The sequence below is a fragment of the Nilaparvata lugens genome, chromosome 13 (genome assembly GCF_014356525.2).
Source record: "Nilaparvata lugens isolate BPH chromosome 13, ASM1435652v1, whole genome shotgun sequence".
NCBI lineage: Eukaryota > Metazoa > Arthropoda > Insecta > Hemiptera > Delphacidae > Nilaparvata > Nilaparvata lugens.
In genome coordinates, this window is record NC_052516.1 from 23,535,214 (window position 1) to 23,552,215 (window position 17,002).

The 17,002-nt window shown below is 35.7% G+C and overlaps 1 protein-coding gene across 1 annotated transcript in view; it reads right to left on the reverse strand.

Annotated features, from left to right (window-relative positions):
- LOC120354059 overlaps positions 1 to 17,002 on the reverse strand; it is a 195,008-nt gene that overhangs the window by 87,218 nt on the left and 90,788 nt on the right. Inside the window, exon 4 of the mRNA XM_039440113.1 lies at positions 10,180 to 10,216. Within this exon, the coding sequence (XP_039296047.1) occupies positions 10,180 to 10,216 (37 nt within the window). The remainder of the gene's footprint in view (positions 1 to 10,179; positions 10,217 to 17,002) is intronic.

Sequence of the window (17,002 nt, forward strand, 5' to 3'; positions counted from 1 at the left end):
TCTTGATACTTTCCTCACTCCACCCGGAAAACCCCTGGAAAACTCAAAGTTGTGCGTCAGTTTCGTGAGGTTACGGTCATCATCAATATTATTGGATCAATCTTTTCACACGCATATAATTAATTAGAGCCTTAAGTGGGTGGAGAACCCAACTATTCAAGAGTCGAGGTCGGAATAAAAGGAGAATCATATTAGGAATTGAAATACTAATGGATAGAACTTGAAAAGAAAATGAGAATAAGAAATGTAACCAACTATTCAAGAATCGAGGTCAGAATAACATGATAATTATATTGAGAATTGAAAACACTACAACCAATGAATGGAACTTGAGAAGAAAATAAGAATGAGAAATTTAAGAAAACAAGAAATCAGATTAAAGTTCTCCATCCATGGTGCCGGTTTCACAAAGGCCGGTTAAGTTTTAACCATGATTAATTCCACGAGAACCAATCAGAGAAGCCGTCTTTTCAAAAATGCCTCCTCTGATTGGTTCTAGTGGAATCAATCCCGGTTGAAATTCAACCGGCTTTTGTGCAACCGGGCTATAGAGTTTTTAGTGTATTCTCGCTTATTGGCTCATCAACCTTTTAATACCAGTTTACAATAAATTACAGACAGTATGGCTAATAGATTATCAACGAATCAATGTGTATCTAGCTCTACGCATTCAATGTGATCACACCCTTGGTAATTTGATGACCCTCTTGAGCCTCATGTCAAAAGTAGGAACCTGCTAGACTTTCTCAATGAAACAAATGAGTTTGAAAATCTCCATACTCGTAGATGTTCAAAATCTGAGAAATATATCTATTGTTCAAATTAATCCCCGCACACACATCGATGTTTGTTCGTACGGTATTTTGCCGTCTCTATAAATTCTATTATATTAAACAGATGATTTCAAACAGATTATGTTTGACAAGTTTCTTGTAATCTGATTGAATTCATAAGGACTGCAAAATATCGTACGAACGAAAATCTATGTGTATGTGCGGGGCCTTATGCAAATGCTTGATTGCAAGTTGTTCAATTCAAAGAGAGAGGAAAAGAGTTGAAATTGGGAAGATAACTATAGAGACAAGAAAAAGAAGGCTTGAGGATAATGAAAAAGAAGGCGTGATGGAGAGAGAAAGAGAAATTGAGAGAGGAAGACAGAAATTGAGAGAAAGAGAAAGTGTGAGAGGAACAATCGCTGGGATGACAGCTAGATGACACGTAGTTTGGCATGACACAGCAAGCTCACTGTTGGTAATATTACAGATGACATTATTGATCAGATGGGGTGGAAGTGTGGGGTTCATGAGTGGTGGAAGGGTGCAAGAGGGGGTGGGTTGGTGAGACTGCTATCTGGTGGATTGCTCGTGTACTGCTCACTTTAATTGCCCCACATCCCAATCTCACCCTACCATTAAATGGCGGATGAAAGAGGAAGGGGTGCATTCAATTGCCCCACCCCAGAAATTTCTACTCATTTACGAATTTTGAGTGATAGTGTTTTATGAAACCACTGGTAGTAATTGTATTCATATTGAGAAAGTTATTGTTTGACCTTTATGTGTTAATTTTTTCAAAACTACTGATGGTCAGTGTGTTAATATTAAACCAGTTTTTGTTTGACCTTGATTTGTTGAACCTCATTCATGTTAGTAGTAGTTCACCCCATACCACAGATCTAAACTTAGTCTAAGAATAATTAAGGACTGAAAATTTTGTGAAGTTTTTGTTTGACCTTTATTTGTTAATTTTTCCAAAACTACTGATGGTCAGTGTGTTAATATTAAACCAGTTTTTGTTTGACCTTGATTTGTTAAACCTCATTCATGTTTGTAGTAGTTCACCCCATACCACAGATCTAAACTTAGTCTAAGAGTAATTAAGGACTGAAAATTTCGTGAAGTTTTTGTGATTTGTTGTACCTCATTAATGTTAGTAGTTAGTTCATCCCATACCACAGATCTAAACTTAGTCTAAAAATAACGTCAAACAGACACATCAATAACACACTGACCATCAGTAGTTTTGGAAAAATAACCAAATAGAGGTCGAACAATAACTTAATCAATATGAATATAATTACAACCAGTGGTTTTATAAAACACAATCACTCAAATTTCTGAAATATGTAGAAATGTCTGGGGTGGGGCACTGAAAATTTTGTGAAGTTTTTGTTCGACCTTCATTTGTTGAATCTCATTCATGTTAGTTGTTTAGTTGTGGTTCACCCTATAACACAAATCTAAACTTAGTCTAAAAATAATCATTAAGTCTGAACATTTTTTGAAGTTAACAACAAGATTTTATCTATTTCCGATGTGTAACCTTATATAAATTTGGGAGAGGAGTAACACAAAATTACCTCATTTTTTCTCTCTCTATCATTTCAATTATGTACCTATTGTATGGATCAAAGAAGAATCAATAATCAATAAGTCTGTTTACTTGTTGTAACCTTACATCTGTTTACATAGTCTATGCCCATATATAGTGTTTCTCAAAACTACTGATATTCAGTGTGTTTATATTAATAATTTTTTGGATAAAGCAAACTATACAATAGCTAGCCGTCAGGCTCGCTTCGCTCGCTATATCCATCTGGCCAGGGAGCGGAGCCCCCTGGACCCCCGACTGGATCGTCCAAGATTGAGATACGCAGGCTCGCTTCGCTCGCCTGGATTCTTATCATATGTTTGGACGATCCAGTCGGGGGTCCAGACTAAACGTCTGGCTAAACGGATATGACAAGCGAAGCGAGCCTGACGGCTAGTAATATAATATTCCCAGGAATAGCTCTGATTGAAGTAGCAGTGCCCAATAATTTTTTCCGCGATAAATGCATTTCAATCTTCAACTTGGTGCCAATCTAACAAAGTCAACTCAACTTAATGCCAACCTGACAAAATTATCAATTTAGTTACCAGTTAACAACTGTTTCGAAGAGGTACGGTACTCTCTCTAGATTATAGTTCTATATTAACATATGGTATGGACATTTTTCAATTATAATCAAGAGATTGGAATAAGAAGAATATACATGCTAAAAGACGAACTTTAAACCCTTAAAAACCACCCTTGGAGTTAAAATATTGCCAAAAGATTTCTTAGTGCGCCTCTAAAGGGCCAACTGAACATACCTACCAAATTTGAACGTTTTTGGTCTGGTAGATTTTTAGTTCTGCGAGTGAGTGTGTGAGTGAGTGAGTCAGTCAGTCAGTCAGTCAGTCAGTCAGTCAGTCAGTGAGTGCCATTTCGCTTTTATATAATATAGATCAGAGAAGAAAAGACAGGCTATTGCCAAAAACCTTTCAATTACTCACCCTACCATCAAATGGCGGATGAAAGAGAATGGGGTGCATTCATGTGCCCCACCCCAGACATTTCTACTTATTTCAAAATTTTGAGTGATAGTGTTTTTTCAAGAACTACTGATAGTCAGTGTGTTAATATAAAGCCAGATTTTGTTTAACATTGATTTTTTGAATAACCTCATCCATGTCAGTGCTCCACCCATTACCACAATACTCCTCATAATATATTTGGATTTTTGCAAAACTACTGGAACTTAAGGTTTCCTCGACTTTACACAACCTTGAACATCTCTGACGATTAGCAGATAGTCAGGTATGACTCTTTGGAAGATTCCAAGGAATGAAAGGCTTCAGAGGAAGCAATGATGATTCTATCAGATGCAGTGGATATTGTTCACAGTCTATAGTGAGGTCCACGTTACAATGACATTGGAGAAAGATAGGAGAAAAACGTTGCCGAACCTCTGACTTGTCAATGCCTTCTATAGACGGTAGCTGATACAGGTAGGTATGATTCTTTGTAAGATTCCAATGAATCAAAGGCTTCAGAGGAAGCAATGATGATTTGATCAGATGCAGTACACGGCCTCTAGTGAGGTCCACGTTATAATGGCAGTGGAGAAAGATAGAAGAAAAACGTTGCCGAACCTCTGTCTTGTTAATGCCTTCTATAGACGGTGTCATCAGATACAGGTTCATTGATATAATAATAGCTGTTCATTCTCGTTTAAAATAATCAATATTATATTTGATTGAGTAAGAAATAACATTTTTCAATAATCTCATATTGAATTTACTTAAAAAAGATGAAATATTTTGTTAATAATTATCAATTTTACATTGTTAAAAGACGATCTGGCAACAGAAAAAAGTGAGAGAGAGATAGCGCTATCCGTTTTGTTGAATGATAAACAAGGATTGCAATACTATTGCTAATCAAACACTGCCATTATAACGTGGACTTCAATATAGATACAATTGGAACATACATAGAACAACATAGAAAATGAAACAAAAATGGTCGAATAATACTTTTCACACTTCCAATTTTATCTTTGATCTGTCTGCTCAATTACTTTGTCTCCACACCAATAATTATTATCAGTTTATCACTCTCTACAATGATTGTTTATCCACTCAATGTCTTTCTCTTACTCTACCACCCTCTTTCTCTCTTCTCTCACACCCTCTCTCACCATTCTCTCACTCACATTCCCTTTCACTCTCTCTCAAGTCCTGTGACAGCCTCTCTCACTCTATCTGTATCTACCACACTCACACCTTCTTTCTTACTCACTCTCTCTTTCTCTCTGACACAATCACACTCTCTCTCTCTCTCTCGCTTTCTCTCTCTCTTCCCTTGACATGACGCAACTGTCAGAAACCGTCGGTTACAATGTGATTTACTATTATATGTCGCTTTCACTATCTTGAATCCCTAATTAATTGATGTACTCTGACTCAATATATGTCAGATGCCTTACATAGGTATAGTGCATATATAACACTACAGGCATCGAGAGACTTCCTTAGATGTAGTTCCCACTGATTGGATGTACAGCGACTAGATCTAATGGAATAGATCTGGGAACTAGATCTTAGATCTGGGAGCTGTGGAGTGTGAACTGACCCTGGGATTCTCAATGTCACAGTTATTATTAACTAGTAAGAAACCCGTGCTCTTCATTCATACAATGGGTACATCATCAGAATGATAGGGATTGATTGATTGATCGATTGATTGATTGATTGATTGATTGATTGATTGATTGAGTACTTTATTTTGAGTACTAGATTACAATATATACTGGCTTATACACTTATATACAATAGCTTACAATACAGCAAAATTATAGATGAATTTACATAATATAGACTAAGAAAATAATTATTGAACTGTACATGATATGAAAAAGTAATTTGTAATATAATAACTATAGATATTATATTGTTATGCATCTACATAAATTGGCGGAGCTTTGGATATATCAATGTCCATTCTTCGGAAAGAATATTAAAAATATCCTCCCCACTAACTCTCTACCAAAACGTTAATTTAATTAATTAAACTAAGGATTTATTTATTAATGGAAATATTGTAGAAGTTTTTATTAATATAAGTATTTAAGAGAAAAAAACAAAAAATTGATAGAGTAAAATCATTATATAGGTAAATAAGATAAAATTATTGATTAATAAAATGAAGTAGGCTGAAAGTAGATCAGGGTAATCAACTTTAAGTAATATACAGCAGTAGCAGTGGATAATCAAAATAACATGAGTTTATATAATATATATACAATTCATTCTATAACAAGTTTAAAAGTTTGTATTTGTGGGATGGGTGGGGGATGGTTGTCATGTGATCGTTCTAGGGCCAGACAGTTTCAGTCATTTGTTCCAAAAGATGTTTTTTTGAAGTCAATGATAGGGAGAGAGAAAATAAGGTGAACTTGTGCTATTTCAAAAAAGGTAACCTATTCCTCTCCCAAATTGAGATAGGGTTGAACATAGTACAAAATAGGTTAAGTCTTTTAATTCTTCACAAAATTCTCTGTCCTCAAATATATGTTCACAAAGTAGATTTTTAAATCAAGACTCTTCAAAAGCAACAAATATTTCACATTATTATCACTCAAATAGAAAAGATTCACATGAATGAGAGAAATAATTTTGAAGAAGGACAGAAATAACAAACTTGTATCTAAAAGCACCGCTCTGTAGGGCTTCAATTCTAAACTTGACAAACTAAAAACTTGACCTACCTACTGGAATCTTGAGAAAATCAGAATGGGCCTGTAACAATCCTTGGTAAATTGAGAATCTATATGCAAAATTTCAAGTTGATCAGCTGAGTAGTTGAGACGTGATGATGCGTCATTCATGCATTTCCTATCCCATCTACTTTCAGCCTACTTCATTTTATTAATCAATTATTTGATCTTTTCTACCTATATAATTATTTTACTTTATCAATTTTCTGTTTTTTTTCTCTTCAATATTCATATTGAATAAAACTTTTACAATACTTCCATTAATAAATAAATCCTTAGTTTGAATAACGAAATTAACGTTTTGGTAGAGAGTTAGTGGGGAGGATATTTTTAATATTCTTCCCAAAGAATGGACATTGATATGTCCAAAGCTCCGCCAATTTATGTAGATGCATAACAATATGATTATTATCGATAGTTATTATATTACAAATTGCTTTTTCATATCATATACAGTTCAATAGTTATTTTCTTAGTCTATATTATGTAAATTCATCTATAATTTTGCTGTATTGTAAGCTATTGTATATAAGTGTATAATCCAGTATATATTGTAATCTACATAAATAAAGTACTCAATCAATCAATCAATCTCTCTCTTTTGGTAGAGAGTTAGTGAGAAGGATATTTTTAATATTCCTTCCGAAGAATGGACATTGATATGTCCAAAGCTCCGCCAATTTATGTAGATGCATAACAATATGATTATTATCTATGGTTATTATATCACAAATTGCTTTTTCATATCATATACAGTTCAATAATTTATTTTCTCAGTCTATATTATGTGAATTCATCTATGATTTTGCTGTATTGTAAGCTATTGTATATAAGTGTATAAGCCAGTATATATTGTAATCTACATAAATAAAGTACTCAATCAATACTCAATCAATCTATATAAAAGCGAAATGGCACTCACTGACTGACTGACTGACTGACTGACTCACTCACTCACTCACTCGCATAACTAAAAATCTACCGGACCAAAAACGTTCAAATTTGGTAGGTATGTTCAGTTGGCCCTTTAGAGGCGCACTAAGAAATCTTTTGTCAATGTTTTAACCCTAAAGCTGCGTACACATATTCGTGCTTCCAACCCGCACCGAGCACGCTCCTCCCTCGTACCGCCCTCGTACCGCCCTCGTACCGCCCTCGTACCGCCCTTCTTACCACCATCGAACCACAGTCGCACCGCCCACGCACCCATCATGAACGTTACGGAAGATGTTAGATCTTCTCGCGTTCCCCGGTCGAAACACTGTTGCTCGCCGGTCGATCATCAATCGCTCTGCTGGAGTGACGTTCGGTTGCGGAGCAGAGCGACAGTCTGTACGCACCTTAAGGGTTATTTTTAAAGTTTTTTTTTATCATGTATATTCTTCTTCTCCCAATCTCTCAATTATAATTGAAATTTCCATACATATGTTACTATAGAACTATAATCTAGATAGAGTACCTCTTCGAAACAGTTGTTAACTGGCAACTAAATTAATAATTTTGTCAGGTTGGCATTAAGTTGAGTTGACTTTGTTAGGTTGGCACCAAGTTGAAGATTCAAAAGCATTTATCGTGGAAAAATTGATTGGGCACTGCTACTTCAATCCTGGGAATATTATATTACTAGCCGTCAGGCTCGCTTCGCTTACCATATCCGTTTAGCCAGACGTTTAGTCTGGACCCCCGATTGGATTGTCCTAACATGATAAAAATGCAGGCAAGCGAAGCGAGCCTGCTAATCTCATTCTTGAACGATCCAGTCGGGGGTCCAGGGGGCGGAGCCCCCTTGCTAGACGGATATGGCGAGCGAAGCGAGCCTGACGGCTAGTACGTGTATAGGCCAATTATTTCCTTCATTAGGCTATATTATAGACTAGCAGGTAACTTATTGTTCTCAAGGCAAACCGAAAACTTGACAAAATAAAAACCTCATTCTCTCGAATCTTGAATAATTCAAAATGGACCTTTACAAGAAATTTCAAGTTGATCAGTATAGTAGTTCTGACGTGATCATGCGTCATTCATTAATTTTCTATTCCGTATGTGTAAGAAACAATATTCTTTCCTTTATTATAATTATTTTAGATATCCCTGTCATTATTTCTACAATTCTCATACTTCTATTTTTTGAAATATTTTAATGTATTTTCGTGTTTTCTGGTTCTCACATAGTATATTCCTCCATTCGCAATCATAATCATTATCTATTATTTGGTTTTGTGAGCTTCTAAGTTTCTTTTATGTTGATTGTCGTCTGTCAGTTTTCATGACCATATTTGAAATACTGGGGAGTGCCTTGTCTCAGCCAATGGCAGTAGAGCTAAGCCTCTATTGGTCGACAGCTACTGGCCAATCGTGGGACTTCACTCACACTGCAAGATTGTAATTTTGGTGCTGTAATTCTCATGTTGTGACAACCGGAACTAGTTACTCAATTTTTTCAATAATCCAGTGGTTTTGACAAAATCTTATCCTTTCTATTTGAAACTGAAAGTTCCTGGTTGAGCATGATAATTACTATAGTGAGGTCCACGTTATAATGGCAGTAGAGAAAGTTAGGAGAACAACGTTGCTGATCGTCAGTCTTGTCAATGTATTCTATAGACGGTCGCTGATATACATGTAGGTTCATTGAAATATGAACTGTTCATTCTCGTTAAAAATGATCAATTATATTTTATTAAGCAAGAGATTATATTTTGCAATAATTTCATGATGAATTTTCAAAATTAAGATGGAATAATATTTTGTTAATCATCAATTCTACATTGATAGAAGACGATCTGGCAACAGAACAAAGTGAGAAAGAGATAGCGCTATCCGCTATGTTGAATGTTAGACAAGGATAGCAATACCATTGCAAATCAAACATTGCCATTATAACGTGGACCTCACTATAGACCTATTAACCCCAGAAAGGGGAACATACAAACCTGATTCAAATTTCTTCAACTAGAAATACCAGATGGATATGATGCCTAGTAGGTCCACCACATTCAATTACAGTATCAATATTTGAGTTTTATTTAAATAATTTTTAATATCCGACATAAAGAGAAAAAAGCATATTCCTTTAAATAGGCAGTTTCTGTTATTAATAGGGGCACAGAACAACGTTGCCGATCCTCTGTCTTGTCAATGGCTTCTATAGACGGTAGCTGATAAAGGTTTATCGAGAAATTATATTTTCCTACAGATACCCTGAAAAGTGACCATTTCTGCACTGATTGCAGGCCACAAAGAATCACTTTTCCGCACTAGTGCGCAAAGTGAGTACTCCAGATTTGCAGCATGACAACGCAAAATAGCTAGTAGGTTATTATGGAGCACCAGTGCAGAAAAATCAAAATTAAGTTGGTAACTGTGACTGTGGGTCTAGCACGTTATAAGAGTCTTGAGGTAGTGGACAGGCACAGTGGATGACAGCCGCCCCCCCCACCACACCATTCAAACACACAACATACTACATTCTATTTAAAATAAATTGAGGTTTTTATTAATAACAGCATCACAAACACAAACATTTGATGGATTTCAGGCAATTTCAACCATAATTACCCACTTTTCATATTCAATGGTAACTGTAGGAAAAATATGTGAAATACGTGCGCAAAGTTCCTCTGCTGCACTCAAGAAACCATTCCGCCCTCGCCTACGGCACGGGCGTAAACGTTTCTTTCGGTGCAGAAAACTGTCACTTTGCGCACTAGTTGCACAAATAACTATTTTCAATAATTTCAAAATAGATTTTCATAACTAAGATGGAAAATTCTGTTATTTAATCATCAATTCTACTTTGTTAAAAGACGATCTGGCAACAGAGCAAAGTGAGATAGAGATAGCGCTATCCGCTCTATTGAATGATAGACAAGTATAGATATACCATTGCTAATCAAACTCTGCCATTATAACGTGGACCTCACTATGGAGATACTCATATTCTCAATATACGTATTATTATATACATGAGTCCATAATATTATATTATATCCATGAGAATGTATTATATATTTGATATTATTATATACATCATATATTCATTGATAGGATAGTAGGAGTGAGTTGGAACCAATCAGTTAAATTCAAATTTTACTCACAGTGTTTGGTACATCATGGAAGGTCGGTGTGTATTACCTGTAAAAGAAAGATAATGGAATTAGATTGTGCAGGAAATATATTGAGAACAAATCTTCAATAAGAGAAGTGATGAGAGATATTCCTTTCAGGGAATTAATGAAAATAGTGATTCAGTTCTACACCTACATAGTGATGTAGGAGTAAAGCTCTTTCAAATGAGAGAATTCAATCTGGGTTCCCAGAAATTGAATGGAATAATAATTATTCATATGGGGGCGGAATTCATCAATGATTGAATAAATAAATTTTGAACGAATAAATGAATAAATAACAATTAATAAATAAATGAATATTGAACGTGATCTCTATTTAACACTGAAAACCATCCAGGAGACATTGGCTAGACTATCGCTGATATTGACAACAGGGTGAAATGTAAGGAGGGAATTTGTTGAAAGCTACCATCCAAAAAATTCCATAAACAATCTACTATAATTTATATTGAATAAAAAGACTAAGAAACTGTCCAAAATCACATATATTACTATTATTCCACTATTATTAATATTCTACTATTTATTTATTTACATCTGTGAATTTTCAAAACTTATTTAACGTTAATAAATGTAAGCGTTTCCAACGTTCTGGCTACGCTTTGGTTCTAGATAGCAATAGTTCATCAATAACAGATTTCTCTAGCAATCAATGAACACGATTTATTCAATTCAACTCTTTGTTTTCATAGCTTTTAAGACAAAATAATATACAATACCATTATTCAATCATATAATATTCCACATGAGAGATTTTCAAGTACTAGATTATAATAATAAAAATATACTCGTACTAGTATTCTATTGGAATGATATTCGATATATAATTACAGTCGACTTATATTCTTTTCAATGAGTACTGTGTATTTCATTACTATAATCGACCCACCATTTTCATAGCAGTTACTCTTTCATTTATTCACAAAGGCAAGTTTCTAGAAATATGTCAAACTGAGTTATGATGATGGGATGGATGATACTATAAACGTTTTAATTTATGATAATTTCATGAATTTTATTCAATCATTCTTATGGTTCTTATCAGACGAGAGATCCTTTAGGATGTTTTGCCTTGCAATATTAACCAATGTCAACCCAAATTCACACTGAAGTTTATAAGATATAATATTGGCTTCTTCAGGTTTTCTCACTGTAAATGTACACTTTTACTACCTGAGTTTTTATTTTTTGAAGTTTAAAATGAGGAATTTCTATGAATGAAGAAGATGTGTGGCTTCTCTTATTCATTTATTGGTAGAAGATAACAATACAATAGTCGGAAAAAAACCGGCTATTGCCCATAACTTCTTCAATTTCCTAATTTTGTCTCAAATTGGCCAAATACAGTATTATGAAGGTTATGTCAATCCAATTTCTACACCAAATCATTAATCTGTAATTACAAATCAGAATGGAACAAACAATTTCAAATTTAGATAGATTGATAATGAAACTTTCCTAAAAACATGTAATAAACTTAAAATTCACAAAGTTGTTCTTTAAATACACATAAATTTTGAGCTCGAAAATGTCACGTTCACCAAAGAGAACAGCTCTTCATATGGATGTTCATATAGAAAGAAAAATAAAAATATCTCAGTAACCTTTTTGAATTATTTAATCATAGCATGTTTCAACATTGATGCCATTTTCAAGTCATGTTGAAACATGTTGTGATTAAATAATTCAAAAAGGGTACTGAGATTTTTTATTTTTCTCTCTATTTATATTACAAGTAGCCCTATACAGAAAAGAGATGGATGTTCATATTTTTATGTAATGATTACTGATTTAATTTATTATAATGATGTTTGGTTTTAAGAAAGTTTTGGAACTGAGTTTATTTCATCTACTTATACCATCATGCCCCTGTTTCTCACCTTGTCACATATGCTCAAAAATCGAATTCACCCCTGGGAATTGACACTTTGCCATAGGCAGTATGTCTCTGAAAGTGGCATCGTTTATTTTGTGAAGCCTACAGGGGGTACTTACCCTCTCACCTTCAGTAAAAGGGGGTAGTTAACCCTTTTTCCTCCAACCTGGGGTACAGGGGAGGGAGACACCCCTTCACCCCTCTACCGATGTTCCCAAAAACGTCCACCACCAAAGTCCGTAATTAATTTTGCCCAATTTGGGTGACAAAATTAGGGTCGTGCCCGGGTGCCGACGGACCCTGAGGGCACAAAAACGGGGGCTGGTCCGGTTAGAGGGGAAAGGGTGTTGGAGGTGGATGTAGGGGGAGGGTCAGGGCCTGTTTTTACCACCTAGCAAAGACCGCCAACGAAGCGATTTCGGTTGATAGAGTGGGTGTGCTGTACTGCTATGGCTAACTTTGTAGAAGAAGAAGTAGAAGAAGAGGAAGAGAATATGATGAAGGAGGGAGTGGGAAATGAGGGAAATTATGAGAAAGCGCAAGAAGAAAATAATAGAAGAAGTTGTGAATAATGAAGAAGAAGAAGAAGAAGAAGAAGAGGGAGGAGAAAAAGATGTAGAAGATGAAGAAGAACAAGAACAAGAAAAAGAAGAAGAAGAAGAGGAGGAAGATGAAGAAGAAGAAGAAGAAGAGGAAGATAAAGAGGGAAAAGAAACAAAAGAAGAAGAAGTAGAAGAAAAAGAAGAAGAAGGTGAGAAGAAGGAGAAGAAGAAGGAGAGGAAGAAGAAGTAGAAGAAGGAGAAGAAGAAGGAGAAGAAGAAGAAGGAGAAGAAGAAGAAGAAAAGAAGAAGAAGATGATGATGATGAGAAGACGAGAGAAGAAGATGAAGATGAAGAAGGAGGAGGAGGAGGAGGAGGAGGAGGAGAAGGAGAAAAAGGAGGAGAAGAAGAACATCAAGAGGAGAAGAAGAGAATACGAGAAAAATGGTGAGGAGAGGAGAAACAAAAGCAGAGAGAGGGGATGAAGAAGATGAGTAAAGGAAGAAGAAGGAGAGAAAGAGAAATACTGTATAAAAGGATGAAGGAGAAGGTGATGAAGAATATAATGTAGATAAGGTAGAAGGTGATGAAGAGGGAGAAAAAGAGAGAGGAACAGAGGAGGGAGACAATGATAAGAAAAAAAGGAGAGAAAAATGAAGTCCATGGAGAAGCAGAAGGAGATTATGATAAAGGAGGAGAGGTAGAAGAAAAAAGGGTGAAGGAGAGGAGAAGGAGAAGAGAGAAGATGAAGAATACAAAGTGTGAGAAGGGGAAAGGAGAAAAAGGAGGAAAGGAGAAGAAGAAATCGATGATGAGAAAGAAAACAAAGTAAAATGAAGAAAAAGTAAGATGAGAAAGAGAAGGAGGAAGAGGAGAAGGGTGAGGAGGAGTAGGAGACGGATTGAGAAGAAGACAGGAGAGAATGGAGAAAAACAATAAAAATTAAAAGTTGAGGAAGACATGGAAGATAATTCGAAAAAAGGGGTGGTAGAATGGACGAGCTCCATGAGGAGGTGATAAAATTTAAATTTGATTGGAAAGAAGCGGTTCACGGGAGTATAGGAGTAAGAGGAGGGGTGATAGAATAGGGAGTGTTGAGAGGAGGAGGAAGTGGAAAAGGAGGAGAAGAATGAAGAAGCGGTGAAGGATCCTGTGGCTTGTGAGGAAGATGGTGGAAGGAGAAGTGGCTTGCGAAGAAGTGAAAGAGAAATAAGGAGTACAATAACAACATTCAAGAAAAGATGAAATTGAAGGTGTAGAAGATATTCCGTGTGATAGAGTTTAGTGGTAACTGTTCAAAACCCTGGAACTGTTCATTCAGAGAATCATAGCTCTTTTTGCCTGAGTCACCTGCTCTGATTGTGATTCTACCATTTCAGATCCAAACTGTGAGGGATCAACTCTAAGTTTTTGTTGTTATTATTACAAAATTATTCCTAGAGTCTCTCATTGCCCAATTCTGGAACTGTGATAATTATTCATCTGTAGCAACAAGTGGAGAGGAAATATATATTTCACTGCTTCACACTATATTGTTCCATACACATGAGACCATAATAGCATGGAAAAATATTCACTATTTCTCTTTGAGAATAATCAGGATAATGATGATGATAAGTCAAAATCACTGGCAAACTTCTCTGAAACAAAATGGCCACAAAAATTTCCAGGATTTTGCTATATCGCTTGTATTTCAATAACCGTTCAAGATTCGAACGTTTTTTAGACGAAAATATTTTTTTAATCTTCCCCTGCAATTTTTGTTCTATGAAATTTTCCTCTAAAACGCATATTTTTCTAGTTATAACCTTCAAAAGCCCAAAAAAACTGTTTTTTTTTCTAAATTTGTTCAAATTCTTTTCATTATAACATTTTTTGTGCAAGAGTTACAGAGGAATTTTATATATATATATATATTATATATATATATATATATATATATATATTATATGTAAAAGAATTAACCGGGTACATCCGTTTGTTTTGACTTACTTGAGTCTGACGTTTCGTCGCCATCGCAGACGACATCTTCTGAGGGTGGCGTCGAAATCCACACTGAGTCCTAGGTATTCTTTCGGGGTCGAAGAGCATACCTCCTACCCCCTCCCTCCACTTGCTTGTGCTGGCGCTGTTGGGTGAGTGAAATTCCAGGAATGTTGTCTTGTTTTGGTGACAATGGTGCTGTAGCGGGTTTCATTGTACCAGGTACTGGGCGTTTGGTATTCAAAATTAACTTCCATAAGGGAGACACGTTGAGGCTGTCGTCTCTTTTATTTAGAGAGCCTTGCTTTTCGATTTCCAACGCCTCTCTCACAATCCTGACTTGAAAATTTCGAATGCTGGCTATTTGTTTGGAATTCACGAAATTTATTGAATGACCAAAATAATTGAATGACAAATTAAGCATAAAAAATCAACAATCAACCTCAGCCCTATATAACCATGTGAAAAATACTGGTCATTCAATAAATTTCGTGAATTCCAAACAAATAGCCAGCATTCGAAATTTTCAAGTCAGGATTGTGAGAGAGGCGTTGGAAATCGAAAAGCAAGGCTCTCTAAATAAAAGAGACGACAGCCTCAACGTGTCTCCCTTATGGAAGTTAATTTTGAATACCAAACGCCCAGTACCTGGTACAATGAAACCCGCTACAGCACCATTGTCACCAAAACAAGACAACATTCCTGGAATTTCACTCACCCAACAGCGCCAGCACAAGCAAGTGGAGGGAGGGGGTAGGAGGTATGCTCTTCGACCCCGAAAGAATACCTAGGACTCAGTGTGGATTTCGACGCCACCCTCAGAAGATGTCGTCTGCGATGGCGACGAAACGTCAGACTCAAGTAAGTCAAAACAAACGGATGTACCCGGTTAATTCTTTTACATATAATATATCCATCCGCGAAACACTCAAATGTAATATAAATATATATATATATATATATATATATATATATATATATATATATATATATATATATATGAAATTCAGAGCGTTTCTTCAACTTTGAAACGATATATCTTTGTGCGCTGTACGTCAAAAAATGAGTTCTTCAGCGCCCTCCAAAGAAAACCCTGCATGATTTCTGGTGTGTTTTTCCATACGCATGAGGTAACAAGCTAGAACTATAAAATCGATTTTTTCAGGACTACTTGAAGATAGAGAGTTTCAAATGGTCTCAATCTCTTCGTTACAACAAGAAGAATAAGAATATCGATGATGGAAACAACGAAATTATCCGACATCATCGAAAAATACAAGATGGCGGTCATTATTGACAGGAATTTTTTTATCGCTTGTTATCAGTTATTGTGAGAGATATCGGATTATTTTTATCACCAAAGTGTTTAGAATTAACCAAACAATGATGTTCGAGGGAATCATCTCATTTCAACCACTCTTCCCATTATTTATTCAACTTCAAAAACTTGAAACATACATTTTTCGGGGACAATATTTCACTTTTCATCCTTTATATGTGGACAAACTGAAAAAACGGTTCAATATCTTGAACGGTTATTGGGATACAAGCGATATAGCAGAACCCTGAACATTTTGGCGGTCATCTTGTTTCAGAGGTGTTTGCCAGTGATTTCGACTTATCATCATCACGATCCTGATTATGCTAGACCTAACGAAGAAAATAAGTCATCTTCCATGGCTGTTACTCGAAAATTACCACTGAGTGGTTATTATTCATGACATTTGCGCCCGGACCATAACTCACAAAACCATACTAGAAATAATTTCAAAAAATTTAAACTTGTTAGTAATAATTTGCATACTATCCTGTCGAAGAGACAAGTGAATCCATGAGTCTATAAGACTTCGAATCACGCTACCGTGACTCAATACTTTCCAACTTCAAAGTCATGAGTCAATTTGGGTACCAGTACAAAAACAATGAATTCTCAAAACCATAGTATCATCACCGCTCTCCCATCAACTTTTCACCTTGTGTTAATTTGCACATTATTACGTCAAAGAGATCCGACCTCCCATGAATTACACATGCAGTATAGGTGTTCATGATGCATACAAAGTTGAGAGTTGTCACTAATTTCAGAGTGCCGCTCTCACTCTCTCTCACTCTCACTCTCTCTTTCTCAAACACCCTCTTTCACTCCCCCTCTACCTCACTCTATCTTTCTCATTCTATCTCTCTCTATATTTCTCGCTCACTGTCTCTCACTCTCACTCTCACACCTCTACCTCTTTCTATCTTTCTCACTCTATCATTTACTCTATCTTCATCTCTCACTGTCTCTCTCACACTGTCTCTCTCACACTGTCTCTCTCTTTGGGTTTTGGTAGAGAGTTAGTGGGGAGGATATTTTTAATATTCTTTCCGAAGAATGGACATTGATATGTC